Raw genomic sequence first — 22628 nt, 5'->3', positions numbered from 1 at the left:
AGTAACTTAAATCGTGTTTACATTCGTGTCAATGAAAGACTTAATGCAAGAACAATAGAAATAGTCACTTTTGTTTGACTTTACTGCTACTTTCTATTGAATGAGATGAAGCTGATAATTTCAAATGCAAAATGGATTTTAGACAAGAAGTCTACTGTATGCAGCTAGGTTTAATAAGAAGGGAGAAGCTGTATCTGCATGGAAATACACCAAAATTAAATGTGCTCAAATTGTTCAACAATTCTGCATAATTACAGACAATTCATTAAATGAGTAATAAACTGGGAATATTCTAATCTTGATGAAGTGGAACATGTAGTTTGGATAAGATTAACATAAAACTTGCACCTTTATTTTACTGGAAAGTTTTGTGTGTATAGGATAACAGTATCCTGGTGACTGATGTGCTTTTGATTTTTCAGTCTGTTTATTTTTAAGGGTTCATAAAGCAGTTTAATATGAAGACACTTTATTGAAAAAAAGAATTCCACAAGAAATGTGACAGACTGACAGGGTGTATTGTGCCTTTGGGATATGCCTGATTTAGACTTCTGCAGGAAATCCAAGTTGTACCTTCTACTGCAACCGAAACCCGTCTTAACTCTACACTGTAACCTTCCATGTCATTCAGTTGTTGCAGTCTGCATCGACCTGAGATGTAGCTATATTTCTTGAGAGGTGCAGGTCAGGTTGCGGTGTAGGGTTAAGAAGGCTTTCCGGTTACGTTACGATTTCCCACAGAAGTCTAAATCAGGCTCCAGCGTCCCTGTGCCCTTGAATAAGATAAGCAGGGAAAAAGTCAATGACACATGGCTGCATAAAGAAATAAAGGCTTGACTGCAGATCTCTACACTGTTTTGAATGAAATGTTTGTGTGCGTGGAGCGGCTAAACAGAAGGAAGATATTTCCTTGTGATGGTCTGACTGGATCCTAATCTAACTGTGCATTTGTGGAGATGCTAGTTTATATAATCTCTGCCAGCTGAAAAAAAAACCCCCAAAGAAAATAAATGTCTGGTCACATTTTAAAACTGCACTTAACTTTTGACAAATTTCACTCAAAGGATGTCACGTTGACACATTTATATACAGCATGACTGTACAGATGGATACGTGGTTAATAGCATGGATAGATGGATGACTGTACAAGTATTAATCAAGTTCTATACAGAGTTTATTTGAAAAACCATGTACCCTCCGCAACAGAGGGTAGAGGAAGGAGACCAAACACATTTGATAATAAAAACAAAAACAATACAAATGACACAGAGGAAGTCCTCTACTTTACATATTTCTCCATAAATTTCTTGTGAAATTCAGAGCGCAGTGTGTCATTCACAAAGCGTTTCTCCTTCCGTGCTTCGTCCACTCCTTTGGCACAATTCTTGAACACTACGTCATCATCCCACCTTGAATAATATTAAGAAATGAAATCAAGATTAGATTTAAGAGGCCTTTTCCCCAAATACAAACCTCATCCTGTGTTTTTACTGTGTGTATAAGTGAGACATACCTTCTCTTGACTCTGAATGAATTCTGGTTCTGGTTCTGTTGCTGCTGTCCAGCCAAATTAATCAGTGGATTGCCGCTCAAGATATTTTCCATTCGAATTCTCTCCTCCTCTGCCTTTTGCTCTCGTTCCTAAGATGGAAAAAATAATATTTTACTGAATATAAAGAAGTAACATTTCTTATGTTCAAATGTAGCATCTTATTACAGTTAGTGCAAACAGAACAGCCTAAAACAAAGTTACTTTGCGTTCTTGCTCTTCAGCACGCTCTTTTTTAATCTTCTCCAATTCAGCCAAAAGAGCTGCAGTGTCATCATCATCACTATCTTCATCAGAGTCCTCGTCCTCATCATCCTAATAAAATAAAAATAATTATTAAGGGAGATTAATCAGTACTAATCACCACTCAAGTTAAATGCCCAAAATGTCTTGCATTGCAGACACTCACATCAGTGAGAGGATCATCAGCATCAAGGTTAGCAGCTGGAATCTGATCCAGTCTTGGCCTCTTTGAAGATGATGAAGAAGATGATGATGATGTGGTGTGCTCTGGAAAAAATAAGACCAACATAATGCTATATGTGAGAAAATAAATATAATCTAAAATATATTTTACATTAACAGGAAGTCTAATTTCTACAGGAAGTCTAATTTCTGCAGAAAGACCAACCTCTTGGTCCCCTCTCTCTGGTCTTTTCACGTACTGCTACACGCTCCCTCTCCTCCAGCTCTCTGCGAAAGTCACGGGCACGGACCTCCTCGGGGGCATCCTGGGTAGGCTGCCTGCAGAAGGGAGAACATTTGCAGATCAATAAACTCTAATGTTCATCCAGAATGCTTTCTGGAACACTTTCACCACTCTCACAGTGAGCAGACAGATGATGCAGTAGGAACTGATCCGAAAGCATCTTTCCCTCTAGCAAACCAGCCATCAGATCAGGTAATGATAAAACTCCATTCACATTTGATCATCTGACCTGTACTTGATCTTTGTGTGACCTGGAAGATCTCGACTGGAGTACTGCTTGGAGAGAGCACTCAAATCACCTTCTCCTTTACCCCTCCCTCCTCTTGCCGGCTCAAATGTTGGTCTTGCAGCTGTAGTCATCTTTGATGGCTCTGCAATTAGACACAGGGGACATTAAAACTATCAAACAGATGGAAAAGCTGCAAGCAGTAAAAGCAAAAAAGTCACGGTGTCCATTATCAAATTGCAGTTCCCTACAACACAACAGGCGTTTACTCCACTTATGTGTTTTATAGAAAGTCAGAAGGCTCATCTTTTTGGTTTTTAGACAAGCTGGTACAACAGTACCCTTTCCCAAATATCAACCATCCATTCATTAAACCTCAGTGGTGATCAAACCGCTTATAGTTTGCATGTGTTTCCATGTTTGCAACGTAAATAACATTTGAGAGGCATTTAGATTACAAGTTACGTAATCTTCCTAACAAATATCATTTGCTCACATGCTAAAACTCCAGGTCAATCAATTAAACCTATAATTAACAATTCTCTTATTAAACTGCGACTGTGGCATTTTAAACACTTCTTTGTAGGATAAGTATCAGCTGCCAACAGGCAAGTAAATGAAAAGAACAAATTAGCCTGCTAGCTGCTAAAGCTAAAACGCTGCTTCCTATAAAAGCCGATGAGGTTGAAAACGACAGTAATTCGAGCCTTCAGTAACACGGATAATGTTTCAGAGAAGTGATATTACAGCCAAAAATAAAGGAAATAAAAAAATCCATTAAGCAGTATTTAAAAATTAGGTTTAAAGCAACAACACTTACAAAGCCGCTACCACACGACGAAAGGAACGCTGATACAACAATCAACGTCACTTCCGGGAAAAAAAAGATGTGTTCAGGAACACTCAGAGAAAATAGCGTGCGAAATATGAGACATTTTAAACTTCTTACATCTCAACACAGCGTTGACACGACTAGGGTGTACGCATATAACTTAACAAATATGCTACAGCCTCTCCAATTTTTATTTTGCTTTCACTTCACTTTCACTTTATTATTTTTTATTTCACTTCCAAAAGACTGATAGACTAAACTGACTACAGGGGCATCAGCGGAGGAGTGACCTGTCTTCTATAGTGCATTGTGTTACAGTGAAGTAGTGATGTGTCAGTTGCAAACGAAATGGCTCTTAATGAGCCGGGTCTTTGACGTGAACGACGCGAGCCGCGGGGTTTTTTCTTTCCTTCTCTCACCCTCTCTCTCACCCTTTTTTCGGCTTCACTCCACACTCGAGCCTTGTGCCTTGCGCTGGGCAGAGGGGGGAGGAGCAGTAGTTACACTCTCAGTAGCACAGGAACAGAGCAGGAGGGAGAGAAAGAGAGCCAGGGACAACAACATCACATTAGAAAGGTATAGTAATCATCCACAACTATTTTCAGTTGCAGATGATAAAGGATTCAGAAAGTTTATTTATGCAGGCTCATATGACAGAGAATATACATCTTCTTTTTGTTTTCATATTTTAATTTATATTTAATTGTGTTGTGGTTTTCAGCGTTTTGTGTTGTTTCATTTTAAATTTGTTTAACCCTTTAAGACCTACCATAGAACCAAGGCCGCCAGAGCTTACTTTATATTTTTGCATGTTGTAGTGCCATTTTTGGGAGCATTTCAAGTTGCTATACATCAACACAACTGTTATAGCCCATATTTTAATAATATGTATGCATTAAGTCCATAGTAACTACATAAATTGCAAAAAAGTGCAATAAACTACAAAAAAATTGAAAATCTTTTTTTTTTTTTTACATATATTTCTACTTGGAGAAATTGAAGAGGTTTATCTTTCAAAACTTTAAATACAAAAAAGTTGCAAAAAATAGTTTACAACAACAGGAAATTTTGAGTGTCTTCATAGTTTTATTTTGGAGATACACCAATTTTTATATACTGCAGGAAAAACGAAAAACAATCCTATGATGCAAATTTGCAAAGAAAACAGCATGTGCATCAAAATAAACTATTTTAAGCAGTGTTCTAAGCATCCCAGCAACTATTCAGAAAAGCATAAAGTCAAACATGACTTATAAAAACACCAGTATAGGCTTTTAAGGCCTACAAGTAAAAAACTACATTTTCCGCGAAAATGACGTCACTCCCGGTTTCGGGCAGGTAATGGAGGACATGTGATTGTTCCGCTGACGTCTGTTTCAATGTGGGAAGTGTTACGAATAGCTGATCGGATCGGCAAAGTGTGTTTCTGGAATATTATGTTTTTGTTCCTGCAAGCGCTTTTTATGCAATATTTGCAAAGCTATAAGTGGAAGGAAACCATGACCTAGGACAAGCTGATGGCATAAGATGTAAGTACAACTCCTCCGGTTTCATATGCAAAAAAAAATTATTGCGCTAGCTTACGCAGTTCCGGTTCTACAGGGATTTAAAAATAGTTACGCAAAACGGAGCGTGCTGCTCTGATCGGCTTTAAAGGGTTAAAAGGAAAAAGCTGAAAATTTAAATAGTTAAAAGTTGAACTGTGACTAGTTGGTTTTTGAATTATATGATTTATTTATTAGATTTTATGTGGAGTGAATAAATAAAAGTATATTTATGGTGGCCCCTAGAGATAAAGCGCATACAAACTCCAAAACACGTAAAAACTCCAAAACACGTAAAAACTCCAAAACATGTAAAAACACAACAGAAGTGCTCCAGGATGCTGGGCCCAGTGTTGAGCTTTTGTTACCTAGAGGCTACACAAGCCAGCAAGTACCAACAACCGGATTTGGTGTGTGGTAGTAACAGGTAAATGAACATTTTTTTTTAAATTATTTGAATATATATGAGTGCTTGTGTATAAATACACAAACAATACACATATGCTTTCAATTGTGTAATTTAAGTGATCTAGGTAGCTCTGTTTTGAAGTTCAGTTAACGCTAGAAATGTGTTTTGGAGTTTGTACATGCTTTGCCTCTAGGGTCCACTGTATATATTTATATATAAACATATATAAATAAAACGACTTTTTTTTACATTAGTAATTCCTTTTGTGCATAATTTTATATTATTGTTAATAATAAATTAATTAAAGCAACAAAACAACCTGAAGAGCCGGTTCGGAGCCGAAAGAGCCGGCTCTTTTTAGTGAGCCGAACCAAAAGAGCCGGTTCTCTAAAAAGAGCCAGAAATCCCATCACTACAGTGAAGGAGTTAAGGGAGGATGCTGTTAAGTGCAGAGCTCAAACAGATGCGTAGAAAGTGCATTCAAAGCACAGCCTCCCTGTAATGGTATCACAAACAACTCTAACACAGTACATTCAGTAGTTTTGGAGTAGTGTTGCTACACTCACCAAAATTGCTACTGCTATTCTTATTATTAGTAGTAATACACCTTACTTATGTTGAAAAAGACACACAGTTTTAACGTTGGCCCCTTTATGTGTGTGACATGCATTTTCATGACACAAAAAAATGTACACTCCTTCATTACTAATTGTACACATCATTCACCACTTCGATGGTTTCTCTTTTATCTCGATACTGTTCTGTGAGAGAACCAGGAAAAGAAGTGGTTCTACTGGATTCCACTTAACGTTCAAATATTTTCTGTCTAAGCAGCAATACTTTTATTTGTAATTTTATTGTATCTTTATTTTGAACATGTTTAAATAGACAAACAAGCAAATCAAAACTAAAGGAAAACAAAACAATAATAATTATAAATAACTTACATGTTCAAAAAGGAGTAGGAAAAAGCATAAGCTTATTTAATCCCACCACCTTTCCACAATTTAGTAACTAATAGTCAACACTTTTTCTTCCTGTCCATGCACTACCCATCATAAATTCTTCCTTACAATTTGTTACATGTATTTGCTTTTATAACGTGAGTAACACGTCAAAAGATATACAAATTTACAGATATATATACTTATACTTGTGCACCCACACACACACATCCATCCCTATTGTGAAACTTTACAAACTGAAGTAAGGAAACTGGAAAAGTAAAAAAGAATGACACAGTTACAAAAAAAAGTTAAACATTTTCATGGCATCTCTACAGGTTTTGAGTTAGCCTCAGTGAAAGAAAGCGAATACTCTTACGTTTAAAAACCTGAAAAGTAAATGGACCAGTTCTTATATACTGGCTTCTGCTCTACCTGAGCACTCAAAGGACTTTATACAATATGTTTATTCACACATAAAGTACTTCCTGTCTAACACTCACACTCCAATGAACACATTGGAAATAACTCAGGGTTCAGTATCTTGCCCAAGGATGCTTTCGGCATGCAAACTGGAACAGCCAGCAATTCAACCACCAACCTGCTGTTTACCCTATGAGCCAGTCATAACAAGAACTAAAAACCGCATTAATTTCTTTTGCACACAGAGTCCCCTGTACACCCACAGACCAAAATGTGAATATTTCAGTTTATTAAAATGTAAAGTAAACATCAAATAATGAGGTTAAGCTTTTCTCTGTGCCCTTTTATTTTCACTGGAGAGAATGGGCATTTCGGTTTAAGGATTTTCAATGTAAATATTATTAAAAAGGTCTGATGAGACAGTAGATTAAATTCTAACAACTCTGAGATCTGGTCCCGCTTGATTCCTAGAAGCCTACCAACTGGAACAGTATGCTTGTGAAAGAAAGTCTTTGTTGTGGGTGAAACAATACTACAAGCTTTTTATATTTGAAAAAAAAAACTTTTGTGGTTAATGATATGCAGGTTTTCAGTTGTCTACTTTTTTTCAAAGGCTATTGTTCAGTGATGGGCAATTAATTTTCCCATGGGACCACATGAGAAACTGGGACTGTTGTGGAGGGTCTCACCAATAAGTGTATAGAGAGATTACATTAATATTGAGCAGAAATGAGTTCAGTTTAATCCCCTGCTATAGCCATTAGTAGGAAAGAAAACAGCATCAAGTACTAACCTGCAGGGTTCATTTAAATACCTTTAAGCTGTCAGGCAGGTTATAAAAGCCTATTTTTAATTTGCTTCTTAGCAAAGACTGAAAATCTCACTAGAAAACATCTCTGGAATGTGACCTCTCACACTCAGAAAAATCGAAACCACAAAACAGTGCTGCCCCTCTTATCACCCAGCCTATCCGCTTGCTCAATGAGCCTGTGTAGCATCATCCAGGTGCGGCACTTCAAAACTAACAGGGGAGGGGGGCGGGATCTGAAACTGCAGGGGGTGGGGGCTCTGGTGGAGGTATTTCTGCCATCTTATTTGCGTGTCACAGAGACCCGGAGGAGGACCGGCACTGATCTGCTCTGACACAAACAGGTGAGAACACAATACGGCACAAAAATGGACTTCACACCCCTGTTTGTGGCCTGTGTGAGGAAGGCCTCATTACCAAATCTGAATTGCTTTCCTTTTCTATGAATAATGAATTTGACCTGCTTAATTGGGGCTGGCACATCTCCAGAAAGATTCATCACAAGAGATTAAAGCACTAAGCACAGGTCAAAATGTTAACAGGCGCTTGAAGAGAATACAGAACAGATGCGCAATATGACAAGATGCAGAGAGACTGGGGAGAGCACGAGATACATTTGTTAATAGTGTTTACAAGCAGATTAGATTTTTGCACAAGTTTTATTGTGGAATGTCTTCTGGTATGCTCAAATGGTTTTATTCAGATAATAATAACTGTCCACATGTGTTAATAACAAAGCGTAAATGCTTCAATATCACTTTATCATGGTGGATGAGTTTTTTGTGTATAGGAATACAGCTTTACAGGTTGCGAAAGGGGGTGAGTTGGGAATGAGTGTAGAGTATGACAGATAAAACGTACAGAAAGTTTATCATCAAATATTTCCTCAGGTTGAACATCTGAGAAAACATCAGCAGCATGTCAAAAGGTGAGTATTTGATAAGATTAAACATGGAAGAAAAAACTATTTCTTGGTATGCAGTACTGATAAAAGTGTGTGTGTGTTGTAGATATTAACAGAAGCCAGGTGCTTCAAAACATCAGGGTGCGGTCTACATTAAAAAAGGACGGCAGCTGGATCCAAAGATCAAATGATGCCAAGAAAGAACAAGACACAGCGGGGTACTCACAGTGATTGAGATGCAACTTCAAAAATTGAGTTTTAAAATTTTGTTTTTTTTAATTGAAAGGGATAATTGAAGCTGTCCTGTCTCAGTGTCACAGCAACCTCTTCTGTGTTGCAGAACGAACACAGATGTGGAAACTAAACCTATTCCAGCTAGGAGTTCACAAGTCCGGTTGGCAGCCAGGAGATTTGAGTGAGTGCTGCAAAATTATTTTAAAAAAGAAAAAACACTTTTGAATGTAAACGTTGCTCAGGCACACCGGATTTAACTGACAAATACACAGAAATGGTAAAACAAACAAACAAAAAAAACAACAACTTTCATTTCTAAGGTTTCAAGCATCCGCACATATGAAAAATAATAGTCTAGTCCTTACCATGGCTTGGTAAATATAACTTCAGATGAACTTTAAAACTTCACATATTACAATATGGTTTTTTTTTTAAAGACAACAACAAAGCAAAAATGCAGAAGTAGTGTGTGAAGAACTAAGTACAGCCTTATCACCAAATTCGCCCTAAGGTGCTTAGAGAAATCAAATCAGAGTCTATAGGCCTCAGTTAGCATGCAAAATGTTAAAATTTGTGACAGTGCAACCAGGAAAAGACTGAACAACAGAAGTGGAGATGTCTGACCATAGTGTGTAGTTTCATGTTTGGTAAAACACCCCCCAAAACAAACAAACAACAACAAAAAAAATGCACAAACATTTTATAGCAACTCTTAGGCATGTTGGTGGACGGGTGATGATTTGGGCGGGTTTTGCAGCCACATGAAGTGGGCACCTTGATATCACTAACTTGACCATGATGAACTCCTCTGTATACCAAAGTATTCTAGAGTCAAATGTGAGGGCATCTGTCTGACAGCTACAGCTTGTCCAAAACTGGTTCTTTCAACGGGACAATGAATCCAATCACATCAGCAACTCTATAACAGAATGGCTGAAAAAGAAAAAAGGCAACAAGTTAAAGAAAAGTGGACCAAAATTCCTCCGCAATGATGTGGCAGATTGATAAAGTCATACAGGAAGCTATTCAAGTTATTGTTGCTAAAGGTGGTTCTACCAGCTACTCAGTCACTGGTTGTTCTTTTCACACACTCCTTCTGCATTTTGGCTTAGTTTGTTTTTTTTAAACCGTGTAATACGTCACGCATTGTTGTTCGTCTGAGGTTGTATTTCAGAAACTTTAAGAGCATGATTTACTTTCAATATGCCCTCATATGTAAACCTCAGAACTGACAGAGGCCATAAATTTTTACCATGACTGTAAATCTATTTTTTTTAAAAGAAAAATAATGTAAAACTTAAATATTAGACCCATGTGTATGGCACCACACAGTGTGGTGGCAGTTCTGCAAGTTAAACTCAAATTGTCCTTCGACTGTGCTGTGTCATTGAATCATAACTAAAAATATTCCAGGCTTCAGGCACAAATCACCATCTGTGATATTAACATACAGTACAAAAACATTAACTTAGCCCTGGGCATCTGTACCGCATCCATAAAACTCTAAAGTACACTGCAGTGTGACCTACACTTAAGCTGGTTGATCAAACGTTAATCTTACTGGGGTGCTTCCCTGTATGACACATGCGTATTTTTTCCTTGAATACTGTAGCAAAAGCTTTCTAGGGAACAACTTAACATATGAGATTGTTAATTATATGGTATGTGACAAATGTTTTTCCAGCTTTGTTAAAAAAAAAAGGTTAATGTTAATATTAATACCCCTGTGCATTAAAATTATGATTTTGATATAGGCATCCAATAATTATAGTCATATACAGAGTTATTTTATACAGGTAATAGAACAGAAAGATGTTCTTCTGCTTGGTTGCACAATATTTCTACTAAATAAAGGATACGTCAGCCTTAGCTGCCTGACTATTGTCGGCAAATGTATCAATTGCACTGACATTACATCACTCAGCCTGAACATGTACATAACACAGACACACACACACACACTCAACTATGGCTACAGCAAAATTTTGTAAATTATTAAGGTTATGGACAAATTTTTGCTTCAAACACATTTAAAAATATCTTTATTCTAGATGTCTGACTTTTCCCCCTGAGATCACGTAGGGTTCATTCTTCCAGGTGAACAGAAAGAAGCAAATTATTTAAAAAGGTCTTGGGTTTACTTTTATATCAGTTTCTGTGTTCACAATTATTCAGGATACTTATGTTCACAGGCCACTTTATTATGTACACCTTGCTTGTACTGGGTTGGACCCCTTTTCCTCCAGAACTGTCTTAATTATTCATACCATAGATTCAACAACATGCTGGAAACCTTCCTGAGATTATGATCTACATTAACATGATAGCACAGTGCTGCCATGTGATTGGCTGACTTGATATATGCATTAATGAGAAGCTAAACAGGCGTACCTAACAAAGAGGCCAGTAGATGTAAGTAAAGGAACAACAGAATCACATGTACAATTTTAAACTATTTAGGGAAAAAAAGACAACAACCGTTGGAACCAAAAATGGACATATTTTCTTTGACCTCCAAAGAAAACCATGACAACAGCAGTAGGTGTATCATATTCTACAGCTGCATCATCTGTTGATGACACATCCTTCAATAAATGGTTCCAACTTCCACTCAAAATCAGTCTGGTAGTTAAGAGGCTTGATTGTGCTTCAGAGACATCTTGCACAGCGTAAAGTGTAGTTATCAGACGTCTACAACAGATAACATATGAAAATGTGCCCAAGCTTTAAATCCATTCTTTTATCCGTTCCAGTGTGTTTGAGATAATCGAGTGAATTTGTCACATTACTTAGATACATAAAACAAATGACAGAGTGAAGCACCGGTGTTATATCTGTGCAGAACTGCTCGGGCAACTCACACCTCACAGCCTCCCCTCCCTCACTTGCTGTCAGAGACCACTAAACTGAAATCATGCCCCTTACCAATGATGGTTAGCTTCGCTACCTGACTGGCCAGCAATACCAAAAAAAGATGGCACTGAATATCTACAAATGTCCTTTTGCTCACAATCCCCTAGGCTGAAGCAACTTGTGAGTGCTTTGCAAGTGTTTTTCTTTTATGGGTCACTTAATTTAAATGGCTTGCCATCCAATAATTCACAAGAAGATGGAAGCATTTATGAAGAGAAATTACAGATTTTTGTTAAGCAGAAATATTTCCTCTATTTTTCTTTTAATATCCTTTTGAAAATCATGTTCACCTTGGGACTCCCAACCCATTGAAAACCACAGTTGTGCAGCATTCAAACATTATTACCAGATAACTAAAACTGAGCTCATTGTTGAGTAGTAATTAATAACAATGCAAGCCTTCCTCAAACAGGGCTCTCTGCAGGGAGGCAGCAGGAGGTGGTTCACTATATTAAAAAACAGGACTGTAATTAATTCAGTATTTTGAAAGACAGAACGAGCCTGTGTTCATTTCTGCTTTGCTCAATTATGCAGTCAATCACACTTTCATTTTTATAGCGATGAATTAGGAAGACGGCCCAGCATCTGTGAGGTCTCCTACAGTGTGCACTCCCGGCACTGGTGTTGACAAGGAGGGTGCAGCTATCTGGCCAGGGTGGTGGGCTGATATCATGTGTCTGTCACAGATGGTGAAGGGGTTCAGTGGGTAGATCCCAGATTTCCTAAAGCCTTCCTTCACAATTCTCACACCTTCCTCCTCCTTTGCTACCTGATATGTTCCTTTGAAAACCCCTGAGAACTCCTTTTTGCTAACTGCAAAGTGGGTGTCAGTAGTGTAGCCGTCGCCTAGGAATGAAGCAAAGTGCTGCTTGAGGACCACAAAGAGACCGTCATTGAGTGGCTGGAGGATGTGGGAGCAATGAGGTGGGAGGCACAGAAGAATGACATCCTCCTTACGAGCTGTTTCCACCACCTCCAGGTTCACGGGTGACTTGTGGCCATCGAAAATCAGCAGCAGTGGACGCTCCTTTGGTGCGTGCACGAGAAAATGTTTGAGGAACCATTTCTTAAAGAGGTCTGAATTGATACATCCCGAGTCTGACCACCCGTATAGGGCATTCGGTGGTCCTTGTGTCTTGTAGCATACTCCCCCTGGATAGGCCTTTGAGTAGATTATAAATGGGGGGATGTCCTCTCCAACCGCATTAAAGCAAGCCAAGACGGAGACATGGTCCCTGGAGCCTGGCGCTGGCTTGTAGCCTAGACCGACAGATTTGGGGAGAGTCACCCTCTTCCTACTCAGCTGAAAGTCTGTGTCATTGCAGTTGAAAATTTGGTGAGGCTTGTCTATGAGCTCATGAGCATCTACAACAGTCCTCAGGAGGTGAAAAAACTGATCTACTGCTTCCTTTCTCACTGACACAGTCCTCCCACGGACAACATTGTCTGCTGGCTGAATAGTGATGTTTTTCTCTTGTCTCTTTCTAAAATTGAGCCACCATGTCTGGCCCAGTTTGGAAAATGCCACCCTCCGGTGTTGCCGCTTATAAATTGACGATGCGAAGGACACCAGCTGCTGCTTTGTAAGTGGGAATCCATGCCTGGACATGTATAAGGAGAACTCGACCAACAACTCCTCATCAGCAGATGTTATAAGCTGAGCCGGGCCGCTACGGCTCCCAGGGGTCACCCGTCCACTGACTCTGTCCCCCAGTGAAGATTTAGGGACTCCAAACTCCTTGGCGGCTTGTCTCACTGTGCACCTGCCTGACTTGACCTCTATCAGTGCACGCTCCATGGCGTCCTCTGTCCACCTCTTCTTTTTCTTCCTACCGATTTTATCAAGGTGATTTCTCGATGGCATTTTCCCCCCTAAGGCAACACAAGAAAATACTGAGATGAACCATACAAGTAAAAATCCGACAGCCACAAAGTGGCCTGGCTAAGCACCAAAAAGAATCACAAATCACATTGACATTGGTATAAGCTTACTAATTAAACACATTTTTACTTTACCAGAAATAATTGCTTTGTACTTTGTGTAGTTGGAGTTTATTGCAGTCCTTCAGCGCTCATGACAACCAGATATAAAAGGCTCGAGTTTGTTAGTCACCTATAAAGCTGACTTTATTAAACAGGTAATGCATTTTTAGATCTCTAAGCTCACTTCAATAAGAATAAAAGATCTTGCTATTTTTGTTGTTTTTTTGCTTAAAAGGGGCCCAAAGCGATGTTTAGAGCCTGCACTAATGTATTGAAATAACAAGGAACAGAATGCCATTTAAGATTTTATTTTTTTAACCGGGCCTAAAATAATATTTATGCTATATTTTGTTTTGAAAAACACTGTATCAGTGTTAAGTAACCTGATAGGCTTATGTCAAGTTTCTTTCAAAACCTGGTGGAAAGCATCGGGAAGTAACATTTTTGGAGGCACCTCATTTAGCTCTAAAAATGATACAGCAGGCCACATGAATTTTCTATTAACTACTATTATGTTTTTTTATTAAAAGTAAAAGTCGTAAAATACGAAGCGACTTACTCGTCTCGGACCGTGCTGGTATTATTTTTGATGTAAAACAGCAGACGTAAGGACTGTGGTGCTATTTTGAGACGATACTACACTTGAAAACAGCCCACCTGGGTAGTGTTGATTCCACAGTGGCCACTGATATGTCTGCTAGTTACAGAGAATTAAAATAATGCTGCTACATTTGACTATCGCCGTTAACTTTTCCGCTTAGCAATATGCTACTACTTTACGAAGCCGGGGAAAAGCGGAACAAGACCGGAAGTATTTCCACGACGCTTTCAAAATAGAGGTATCAAGAAAATAAGAGCCCAAGCCTATGGAGACGCTGACCACTGACCAAATCAATAAATTGCACTACAGTGCCCTTGTAATGATAATCAGCTAGGCAGCATTGTTGTGAAAAAAAAATTTTTTTCTCCCTTCTTGATTTATTTATTTTATTTTTTGTACATATTTGTCACACTTACATGTTTCAGAACAACAAACAAATTTTAATATTAGACAAGGATAACCTGAGTAAATACAAAAACAGTTTTTAAATGATCCTTTCCTCTATTAAGGGGGAAAAAATGTCCAACACTACCTGGTCTTATGTGAAAAGTAATTGCCCTCTCGTTGTGCCACCCCTGGCAGCAGGAACTGAAGCGTTTGTGATACTGCAGTTCTTTTAATTTAGCCACACTGAAGGGCTGAACAGTCTAATAGAGAACATGCCAAAATATCTCAATTGGATGTAAGTCCCACTTTGTCTAGGCCACTTTAAAACCTTTCCAAAAGGGCTTGCTGGTGTATTTCACTTCTTATCCGTACCTTGTATATTTGTGCTGCTACATAAAGCATAATGCTTACATCATTGTTCCATTAATTTATCACACCACCACCACTGTTGATGTCTTGATGATTTGGTGTTCTTTTATGAATATATTAGAATTTATTCACCTATCTATCTATCTATCTATCTATCTATCTATCTATCTATCTATCTATCTATCTATCTATCTATCTATCTATCTATCTATCTATCTATCTATCTATCTGTCTGTCTGTCTGTCTGTCTGTCTGTCTGTCTGTCTGTCTGTCTGTCTGTCTGTCTGTCTGTCTGTCTGTCTGTCTGTCTGTCTGTCTGTTTTTCTTTCCCAGATTATCCCAGCAAACACTGTTATGTTCTCCTTATTTGGAGTAAAACCAGAGACACCGCTATGAAGAGGCCTCATGAAGCTTAGCTTCCCCAAAGTGTTCTTACCAACACTAACCCAGCAAACACTGTTATGTTGTCCTTATTTGGATGTTCCAAAATTAAAAGTTGTGCTGATGTCTTAGCCATCTGCTGTACCTTTCGCCCTTTCGGCCTTTTACACATCTGTTCCCTGGGTCTGATGGTTCAAAGTCCATAAACATTTTCTATCAAGTCAGATTTTTTTTTAACAGAAATAATAGAAATGCACTAAAAAGATAGACAAATGTGTGTGTACTCGCTGTTTTAGATGACCGCAATTGACACAAGTCATAAACCTTCTGAATTAATAGTTCAGTTCACACACTCATGAATGACAAACACCACATGTTTTGCTGTCACTTGTTAAGCTGCAAAGGGACCATTACCTCACAGTTTGTTGTGTATACAGCATATTCTTCTGTATCAAGAGGCTTTGCTCCTGCGGGAAAAGTTAGATTTTAGTTTGTGTGTCTCTCATTTATTACCAGCCTCAGCCACCACTTCACTGCAACGTGTCTGGTGATATTTACACCATTAATAAACATTGTGTTGACATTTAAGGCCTTATTTGTTAGCTTTGTTTCATCAATCACTGACTTCACATGCTCAGAATGCTCATCCTTCAATGCAGGTTGCACTCTTCATACAAATTTTTTTTAATGTAAGTTATGGATGAACGTTGTTTATATAAGAGATTCTGAAACTCCCAGAATACTGCTGACGCTGTATTCACTAAGCAAGCACTATATATGATAGCTAATGATGTACATTTATATTATTGCTCACTAGAGACATCAGTCACTACTCTAATGTGGAGCATTTGGCTTAGACTTTATTTCTGAGCCAACATAGTTAGGTGATGAAATCTCTTATTGGTTCTGAAGAAGCAATTAAGAAAATATAAGGCTTTCTCTTTTCTCTTCTTATTCGTACCTTGTAGAGCAATAGATCCTCCACCAAGTTCTCCTCTTCAAAAGGCAGAGGTCATTTCATCTGAAGGGTATGTTGGTGCTGAATGTAAATTAAACTGTGCAAAACCTGAGCAAATATTTACTGCTTCTCTGCAAATCTGCATATTTTAAGCTTAATCTCAGTTAAATCTGAACATTTAAACCAAATACTCAGTGCTTTATTTGTCTGTTTTAGGAATTCAGCTAATCAGGCAAGTGCTGAAAATATTTCAGCTCCGAAAGACACTCGGCCTGAAGGCTCAACAGTGAAGATAGAGTTAGTATACGAGACTATAACTGGAAGTGTTAAATTCAAAGATGCTGAGTGTTTGTTATTTTGCTTACAAATCAAATTTTTTGTTGCAAAGTGGGGAAGAAGTAACACTCTCTTTTACAGGCCTCAACCCCCCACAAAAGCACCTATTCAAAATATTAATGCACAGCCAGAAAAGACATTTACTGAAGCAACTGCAGAAAACACGGAACAACATGCTGATGCACCAGCTGACACCTGTCACAATGAGGATAAGGCCTCCGCAGATGCTGATGTGAAAAATCCCCCTGCAGAAATCTCTGCTGCGGAAGGCACAGTGAGAGAGAGTAGTGAGAGTAAAAGCACCGCTGGAGTCTCTGGAGAATCTGTAATCAAAACAGAACCGCCGAATACAACTAATTTAGAGCACGCAGGAGTAAACATGTATGGACCACCTGCTTTGGCAACATCGGGAAAAGAAGCTTCTCTCCAAGGCGGTGTGGAAACACCCGCTGTAAGTGATGCAACACCAGAAGAAGAAACTGCTCTACAACACAGCACCATATCAGTCACCGACACTCTGCCTGCACCATCTAGTCAATCCGATGCTGACACTGCCAAGGGTGTGGAGTTTAAAGTCGAGTGTGCACCACCCTCTGAGCCGGTTTTTAAAAGCGGAACTGAAGAGGCGGTTGAGCGCGAAGATGAAGGCACTGTTGTTGAACAAAGTTTTGATCCAACACCTAAGACAGCAGCAGACTGTGACAAAGAGTTGAACATTGAAGATGCCCTTGACCAAGTAGCTGCTTCAGATGCAGAAGGTGTTTTGGATAACACAGAGCACGCAGCTATTAGACTGACTGATGCTTCAGATGTGGAGACGGCCAAGGCTGAAGCTGTTCCTAAACCTGTGGAAGATCCAAGACAACCCCACTCTGAGGACTTCAAACCAAACCAAAAGTGTGATGATAGCCATATGTGAGTGTTTTTATTTAAAAAAAATAAAGGAACAGTAGAGTATTCAGTGTTGTTCGCATATTTTTATTTGAGCACTAAAATCATCCTCATTGTTTGTGACTGTTTTTGTAGTTCTGATGTGTCTCAAAAGCCTGCAGAGGACGTAAACTCAACAAAAACTCTGAATAAGCCCATGTAAGTTTCTCACTCTTACTGTACATAGTTATACAACACTCAAAAAATATCTATCCCTAAAATGTTGACATTAAGTAATTTGATTACATGTAAATTTTCCAAGTGGTTTAGTTACATACATTAAATGTAAAACGGTAATTTAATGGACTCTGGTCATGATTGTTATACATTCAGCATATCTTCCTTAATTGATGAAGTATTTGAATAAATTCACTTTTGATTTCATATATTTCAGTTACATTTAGTCAAAATTATTGCTTTGTGTTTATGAGAGCCAAGAATGGTTTTTTTTTAGTGTACATAAGTGTAAAAATGAATAAGGTTCATAACCTTTGCTTTGTTTTTTAACCACCTGCTTCAGTCATGGCAAATCTCCTTGTTACTTCTGCAACCAAATCATTAATGGAAATGTCAAGATCATGTTCAGTGAGCCCTCGATAAACTGCCACCCAGACTGTTTAAAGGTTTGTTATGTTTTCTTTTGTAAAAATGCTGTATATCTGTGCTTTTATGATATCCTTTCACTATCTCTCGTACATGAAATTAACACTGAGTATGCTTTTGCAGTGCGGGGTTTGTGCTAGGGCCCTTGGAGATATGCTGACCCCCATGTTTTTGAAGGACCAAGTGATCCAGTGTGGAGTGTGTTTTTCAAAAGCGGTTAAGAAATGATGCCTATCTGGGACAAATATGTTTCCAGAAAATAGTCCAAGCATACCTTGATGAATGTGCTGTCCATTATTTCCCATAACTTCCCTATCGACTTCTTCTTTCTTTCTTTTTCTGTCACAACTGTATCCAGTAAAAGGGCAGTATATTGTTATGATTAATGATTCTGCAATGAAAAGGATAAATTAAAAATACAGCAAAAAAAAAAAAAAAATACCAGCAATGCAACTGTATATGGCTAGAATAAAATTCCACGCATCAGATTTAAATGTTTTAATGAGCCTTAATTTCAAATAAGCACACACAAGTCTAAGTAGCAGGGCTACACGCTAAACACCTGGAGACAAGTTACTGAAGCATCAACCCCTCTGCAACCTAAAACAGCTTATATTGGGCTGAACACCTTTTTATCCCACCTACCATGGTAGCATTTAAACGAAAGAGAAAAAAAAGAGACTGTATAAGTATGACTAAAAAGCACGTTTATTGTAAGTGAAAGCTCAACGGGAAAATTTGGTTCGTTCAGCCTCACTCGTTTTAGTTCATGCAGTTTTGAAGGCTGATAATAGAGAAGCCACAAAATCATACTGAGAGCCAATTTGGGTGTCAGTAACCACTGAATACTGTGCATGCAGTTATGACTTGCGAGGCAAGCTGTCATTGCTCTTAATTATTCATGAAACATCATAAATCACAATGATCACCAACAAAGCCTCACACAAAGGATAAAGTGAGAGATACAACCAGCAATGGGAAAATGAACAACAAAGCTAAGAGAATCATCTTGAAAGGAGGATCTGATGCACAGGCCAGAGCTCATTGCTGGAGGTAAATTATCTTCATCTCTCTGTCTGTTGTTCATACATAATAGTGATGAGAAACTATTTCTGTTATTGGAAAGGTTTAAAGAATAGCAGGCAATCCAGGTTTGGAGGTTGCCGTTTCCCAGAGGATGAATGTAGGCTGACTGTCCATCTCATAGTCGGACAATGGGGTTAACAGAGAAAACTGAGGCGCTGCACTTAGCGAATGCCTTTTCTGCCCAGGAACCGCAGAACTGCGTAGTTGTAGGTGGTGGCAACCAGATACAGGAACTAGAGTGAGTGGAAGAATTAATGAAATGAAAAAAATAATCAGCTTCTACACATAAACGAGTACTGTAAGCATTTTTTTTGCAAGCAGACAATGAATATTCATTTGTCTCCAAGAGGAGAAGTGATCAGTATAATGCTTTAATCATCCAAGATAGAAAGCAAACTTTAATAGTCATCTCTGACTGTGTGTAGTCACGAACAGAGTTTTGGTTTAGAGAAATCCACACGTTGAAAATTCATTTATTTCTGCTCAATACAAACAAGGTGACTGGAATTTTTTTGCGTGAAGATCATAGCATTGAAAACTGACATTGACAATGTGTCGCCGTTCCTCCAAATAATTCACATACTTTGCTGTGTACAGTGTTAATCAGAAGCGGTTCCACTCACAACACCATTCAAAATGATACTTTAAACAGTAAAAGCAGCTCTGTTTCTGGAAACTCATTTTCAAGTGCCTAGATTGAGAAAAAACGTTTATCGGATGTACCAGTGATGGTGTTTTTCCTGCTTCATCATAACATTATATAATATGATAAATGTAGATAATACGATAAAACATATATATCATATTAATGTATGTCCAGGATGAACACTAAAACTGGCCAATCATGCTGTTGTGATGTCACAGCATTGCAATTTAGGGGGGAAAACAATAAAAAGATGCCCGTGTTCAAATATGACCCTCTTGTGGAATAAATGGTAAGCATTTCAAGGGTTTTCTTTATTAATGAATGCAATAAAATATATATATTATCAAGATAGGCTTGCTGCCAGCCAGATTTAGGTTACTTGCATTGGTTTGGTAATGATAGTTTTTAAAGCAATAGCTAACTTCTTGACCTGTGCTAACTGAACTCTCAGAAAATATTGTTGGTCACTGGCAATATTAATCCTTGACAAGCACTATTATGATGACGTAGGAAAAACACCAACACCGCAGAGTGGTTTCATTTCAAAATTTAAATTTGATTCAGCTGTTTAAATGGAGTTAGCTTAAATGTCCTAGAAATAATGCAAAAATAGCTCACCAGTGCTAACAGAGTGATCCCAGCACCGGCAAATGCAGCTATGTACAAGTCATATGTGACATAGAACTGGAAGACATAATAAAAAAAGGTTAGCTTGAAACACATGCAGGGTGTTTAATCAAACTCGTGTGTGTTACTGTGAGCTCTCTCATATGCACGTTGTCCTGCTAATAATTCAAAACAGATTTTATGTCGATTTTGATCAGTGATTTTAATGTGATGATGCCAAAATGCTATATCGAACTGTATAAAGACTCTACTCACTTCACTAGTTTTGCAGATTGCTGCTAAGGTTGTCCCACAAGACTTGCCTGGCATTGCATTCCAAGGAAGCAGACCTTAAATGGAGACATAACATAAGTGAGAAACCTCATACTATGGCTGAATTATGATGAGATTTGATGATCCGTGTATGCTCTGGCTTGCCTGAAGCATGTCGGGGAAACTATAGTGAAGAAATGACCATAAAGGTGTAGTTCTCTTCATTATTTCCTGACTAATATAGCCATCAGTCTAGCAGCCACTACACGGTGATTAATTGCTTTCAAGGGCGCATTAACATTCCCATCAGGGGGACCATGTGGTCAGTAGTTACACGAGCAACGCACCATACTGCCTGGCGTCCATGCAGATCCAGCCATGCTGATTAATGCTGGGGGTTGATTCAGACAGGATGTTGACGGTGTGGCAGGTCTGCTCCATATTGAACAAGAAGAAGACTGGGATAGCACTGAAGGCAAACACCGCCAGCCAGATGAAGGCCAAGATGTACGTCACTATGATGAACTGTTGTAGCAAAAAAGTGCAGCACACAAGGTCACAGAATCGCAACACAGATGCTAATAGATACTTTCCGCGTGATAAATGTGGTGTCATTAAATCTGTAATGAACCATAATTCATGTGGAAATTGCAGAAACAAAGAGCATATTTATTAGACTCAAAACAAGCCAGAATTCAGCATCTCAACAATGTTGACACCTCACATTTCCCCTCCCTCTTCATTTCCTCGCTCCCTCCTCCTCCACCCATGTGCTCACCGTCAGGCTGAGGCAGCGGCCGCACTGGGTACTCCTGAATTCGCCGAAGGTCTGTTTGACAGCACTTGTTGTGTAGAAGCCCTCAGCCAGTAGCAGGATACCATAGAGGAAGAAAAATGAAGCCAGACCATAGATCACGTACTGGAAGTATTTGATACTGGAACAGTCACAGAGAGAAGTCAGTCAATTAGTTAAAACAAAGCAATGCCAGAGACTTAGAAAAAAGAAGCCACAACTGATAGAAGTTATTGAAAAATCACTCACAAAGAGGCCATGACCACATAGTCCTGAATGTTGCGGGCAAAGTAAGTCTCAACGAGGACTTCGGTTTGGGTCAGCGCTTCGTGCCCGCAGCCACAAAATAATGCCATGCCAGCATAGCACAGCAAGGTGGCCACCAGGGATGGGTAGGGCACTGCCCCAATGCACCGGATACAGCAATCATAGCAACCTGAGGGGGCATAATATATCAGCACACAGGCGGCACACACCGCACATATAACCACACAGCACATCTATGCCACAGTGGGGGACTCTTTCACCCAGTGGGGGAGCTATGAAAAAGGCCTCGCTTTGTCTGAAAATCCATGAGCATACACCAAAACCCCAACAACAGGCAAGAAAGCAAAAGAAAAAGACCAAGAAAAAAAAAGAAGATAAATTAGACAGCAGTGACAAACAAGAGTTCAAGCAGCGTCTCCCAATAAAGCGTCCAAACAAAAGCAGCCAACACGGACTTTATAGCAATCTCACGCACTTCTTCCAGAGCAAGCTGAGCTGTTGAAGCAGGTAGCAAACATCCAAAGTGTTAATAAATGCATTGCCAGAAATGGGATAGAGGAAAGCACCTAAGGCTTTGCAAAGCCAAGGCTGCCTGACCGGAAACATTTGCTGCTTCTGATGCTGTACTCCGCTATAAGAAAGGTTCCAGTGCCAACAAGTGTTGTACAGAGCTCTCTACAAGGTATTGCTACTGTAAAATAAGCCTCTCAGCGCTGACTTCATCCAGTATGTGAAAGCTCAAATGCTTGTGCCAACACCTCACAGCTCTGCTCTTACTAAATCTGGTCCAGCCCTCTTTGTCCAGTGGTCACAGGCGTCACCAGGCGATTGAGGGATGGTGGTGAAACGCTGGCTTCAGGGGGCCCAAAGAAAGAGCATCTCTTTGTGGCAGCAGATACAATATCCATTGTATC

General features: G+C 39.0%; 4 protein-coding genes across 5 annotated transcripts; 1 reads left to right on the top strand and 3 right to left on the bottom strand.

Moving 5' to 3' along the window:
• Positions 1–1068: 1068 nt before the first annotated feature.
• Positions 1069–3381, bottom strand: cwc15 (CWC15 spliceosome associated protein). The gene is made up of 7 exons (XM_085420303.1): positions 3305–3381; positions 2488–2629; positions 2181–2293; positions 1959–2059; positions 1754–1864; positions 1514–1641; positions 1069–1409 (listed from the first exon to the last, which is right to left on the bottom strand). The coding sequence occupies exons 2-7, from the start codon at positions 2616–2618 to the stop codon at positions 1280–1282; spliced, it is 714 nt and encodes a 237-aa protein (XP_085276429.1). The 5' UTR covers positions 2619–2629; positions 3305–3381; the 3' UTR covers positions 1069–1279.
• A 4360-nt stretch (positions 3382–7741) lies between these two features.
• On the top strand, positions 7742–18517 carry LOC146660436 (uncharacterized). Its single transcript, XM_085420298.1, has 10 exons — positions 7742–7788; positions 8335–8372; positions 8455–8566; positions 8689–8763; positions 16185–16244; positions 16391–16471; positions 16592–17425; positions 17537–17599; positions 17961–18063; positions 18167–18517. The coding sequence occupies exons 2-10, from the start codon at positions 8363–8365 to the stop codon at positions 18269–18271; spliced, it is 1443 nt and encodes a 480-aa protein (XP_085276424.1). The 5' UTR covers positions 7742–7788; positions 8335–8362; the 3' UTR covers positions 18272–18517.
• Positions 7853–14293, bottom strand: LOC146660437 (uncharacterized). 2 transcript variants are annotated; one of them, XM_085420300.1, is made up of 2 exons: positions 14136–14293; positions 7853–13367 (listed from the first exon to the last, which is right to left on the bottom strand). In XM_085420300.1, exon 2 carries the CDS (start codon positions 13357–13359, stop codon positions 12061–12063), a length of 1299 nt encoding a protein of 432 aa, XP_085276426.1. In that variant the 5' UTR covers positions 13360–13367; positions 14136–14293; the 3' UTR covers positions 7853–12060. The 2 variants fall into 2 exon arrangements, with proteins under 2 accessions (XP_085276426.1, XP_085276425.1); XM_085420299.1 differs by having other exon boundaries at positions 14038–14290.
• A 194-nt stretch (positions 18518–18711) lies between the features above and the next one.
• On the bottom strand, positions 18712–22320 carry plp1b (proteolipid protein 1b). Its single transcript, XM_085419564.1, has 7 exons — positions 22281–22320; positions 21697–21883; positions 21433–21589; positions 21002–21179; positions 20658–20731; positions 20394–20459; positions 18712–19362 (listed from the first exon to the last, which is right to left on the bottom strand). The coding sequence occupies exons 1-7, from the start codon at positions 22318–22320 to the stop codon at positions 19291–19293; spliced, it is 774 nt and encodes a 257-aa protein (XP_085275690.1). The 3' UTR covers positions 18712–19290.
• Between the last annotated feature and the right edge of the window lie 308 nt (positions 22321–22628).

Source organism: Rhamphochromis longiceps, linkage group LG10, assembly GCF_057381845.1.
Source record: "Rhamphochromis longiceps isolate RC_006_pf linkage group LG10, R_longiceps_female_GT1.1, whole genome shotgun sequence".
NCBI classification, from domain to species: domain Eukaryota; kingdom Metazoa; phylum Chordata; class Actinopteri; order Cichliformes; family Cichlidae; genus Rhamphochromis; species Rhamphochromis longiceps.
The sequence above is the reverse complement of the archived record's forward strand: the minus strand, read 5'-3'. Positions and strand labels throughout refer to the sequence as shown.

What these genes read in the sequence shown, in the direction of transcription:
- LOC146660436 (XM_085420298.1), top strand. An exon ending in AAAGAACAAGACACAGCGGG is followed by an intron (nt 8,567 to 8,688) that starts GTACTCACAGTG and finishes TCTGTGTTGCAG; the next exon opens with AACGAACACAGATGTGGAAA. An exon ending in TTGGCAGCCAGGAGATTTGA is followed by an intron (nt 8,764 to 16,184) that starts GTGAGTGCTGCA and finishes CGTACCTTGTAG; the next exon opens with AGCAATAGATCCTCCACCAA.
- cwc15 (XM_085420303.1), bottom strand. Translation starts at nt 2,618, where the DNA reads ATGACTACAGCTGCAAGACCAACATTTGAGCCGGCAAGAGGAGGGAGG. An exon ending in CTGATGATCCTCTCACTGAT is followed by an intron (nt 1,865 to 1,958) that starts GTGAGTGTCTGC and finishes TTATTTTATTAG; the next exon opens with GATGATGAGGACGAGGACTC. An exon ending in TCATTCAGAGTCAAGAGAAG is followed by an intron (nt 1,410 to 1,513) that starts GTATGTCTCACT and finishes ATATTATTCAAG; the next exon opens with GTGGGATGATGACGTAGTGT.
- LOC146660437 (XM_085420300.1), bottom strand. Translation starts at nt 13,359, where the DNA reads ATGCCATCGAGAAATCACCTTGATAAAATCGGTAGGAAGAAAAAGAAG.
- plp1b (XM_085419564.1), bottom strand. Translation starts at nt 22,320, where the DNA reads ATGTTTCCGGTCAGGCAGCCTTGGCTTTGCAAAGCCTTAG. An exon ending in GCCGCTGCCTCAGCCTGACG is followed by an intron (nt 21,180 to 21,432) that starts GTGAGCACATGG and finishes TTGCTACAACAG; the next exon opens with TTCATCATAGTGACGTACAT. An exon ending in CAATCTGCAAAACTAGTGAA is followed by an intron (nt 20,460 to 20,657) that starts GTGAGTAGAGTC and finishes TATGTCTTCCAG; the next exon opens with TTCTATGTCACATATGACTT.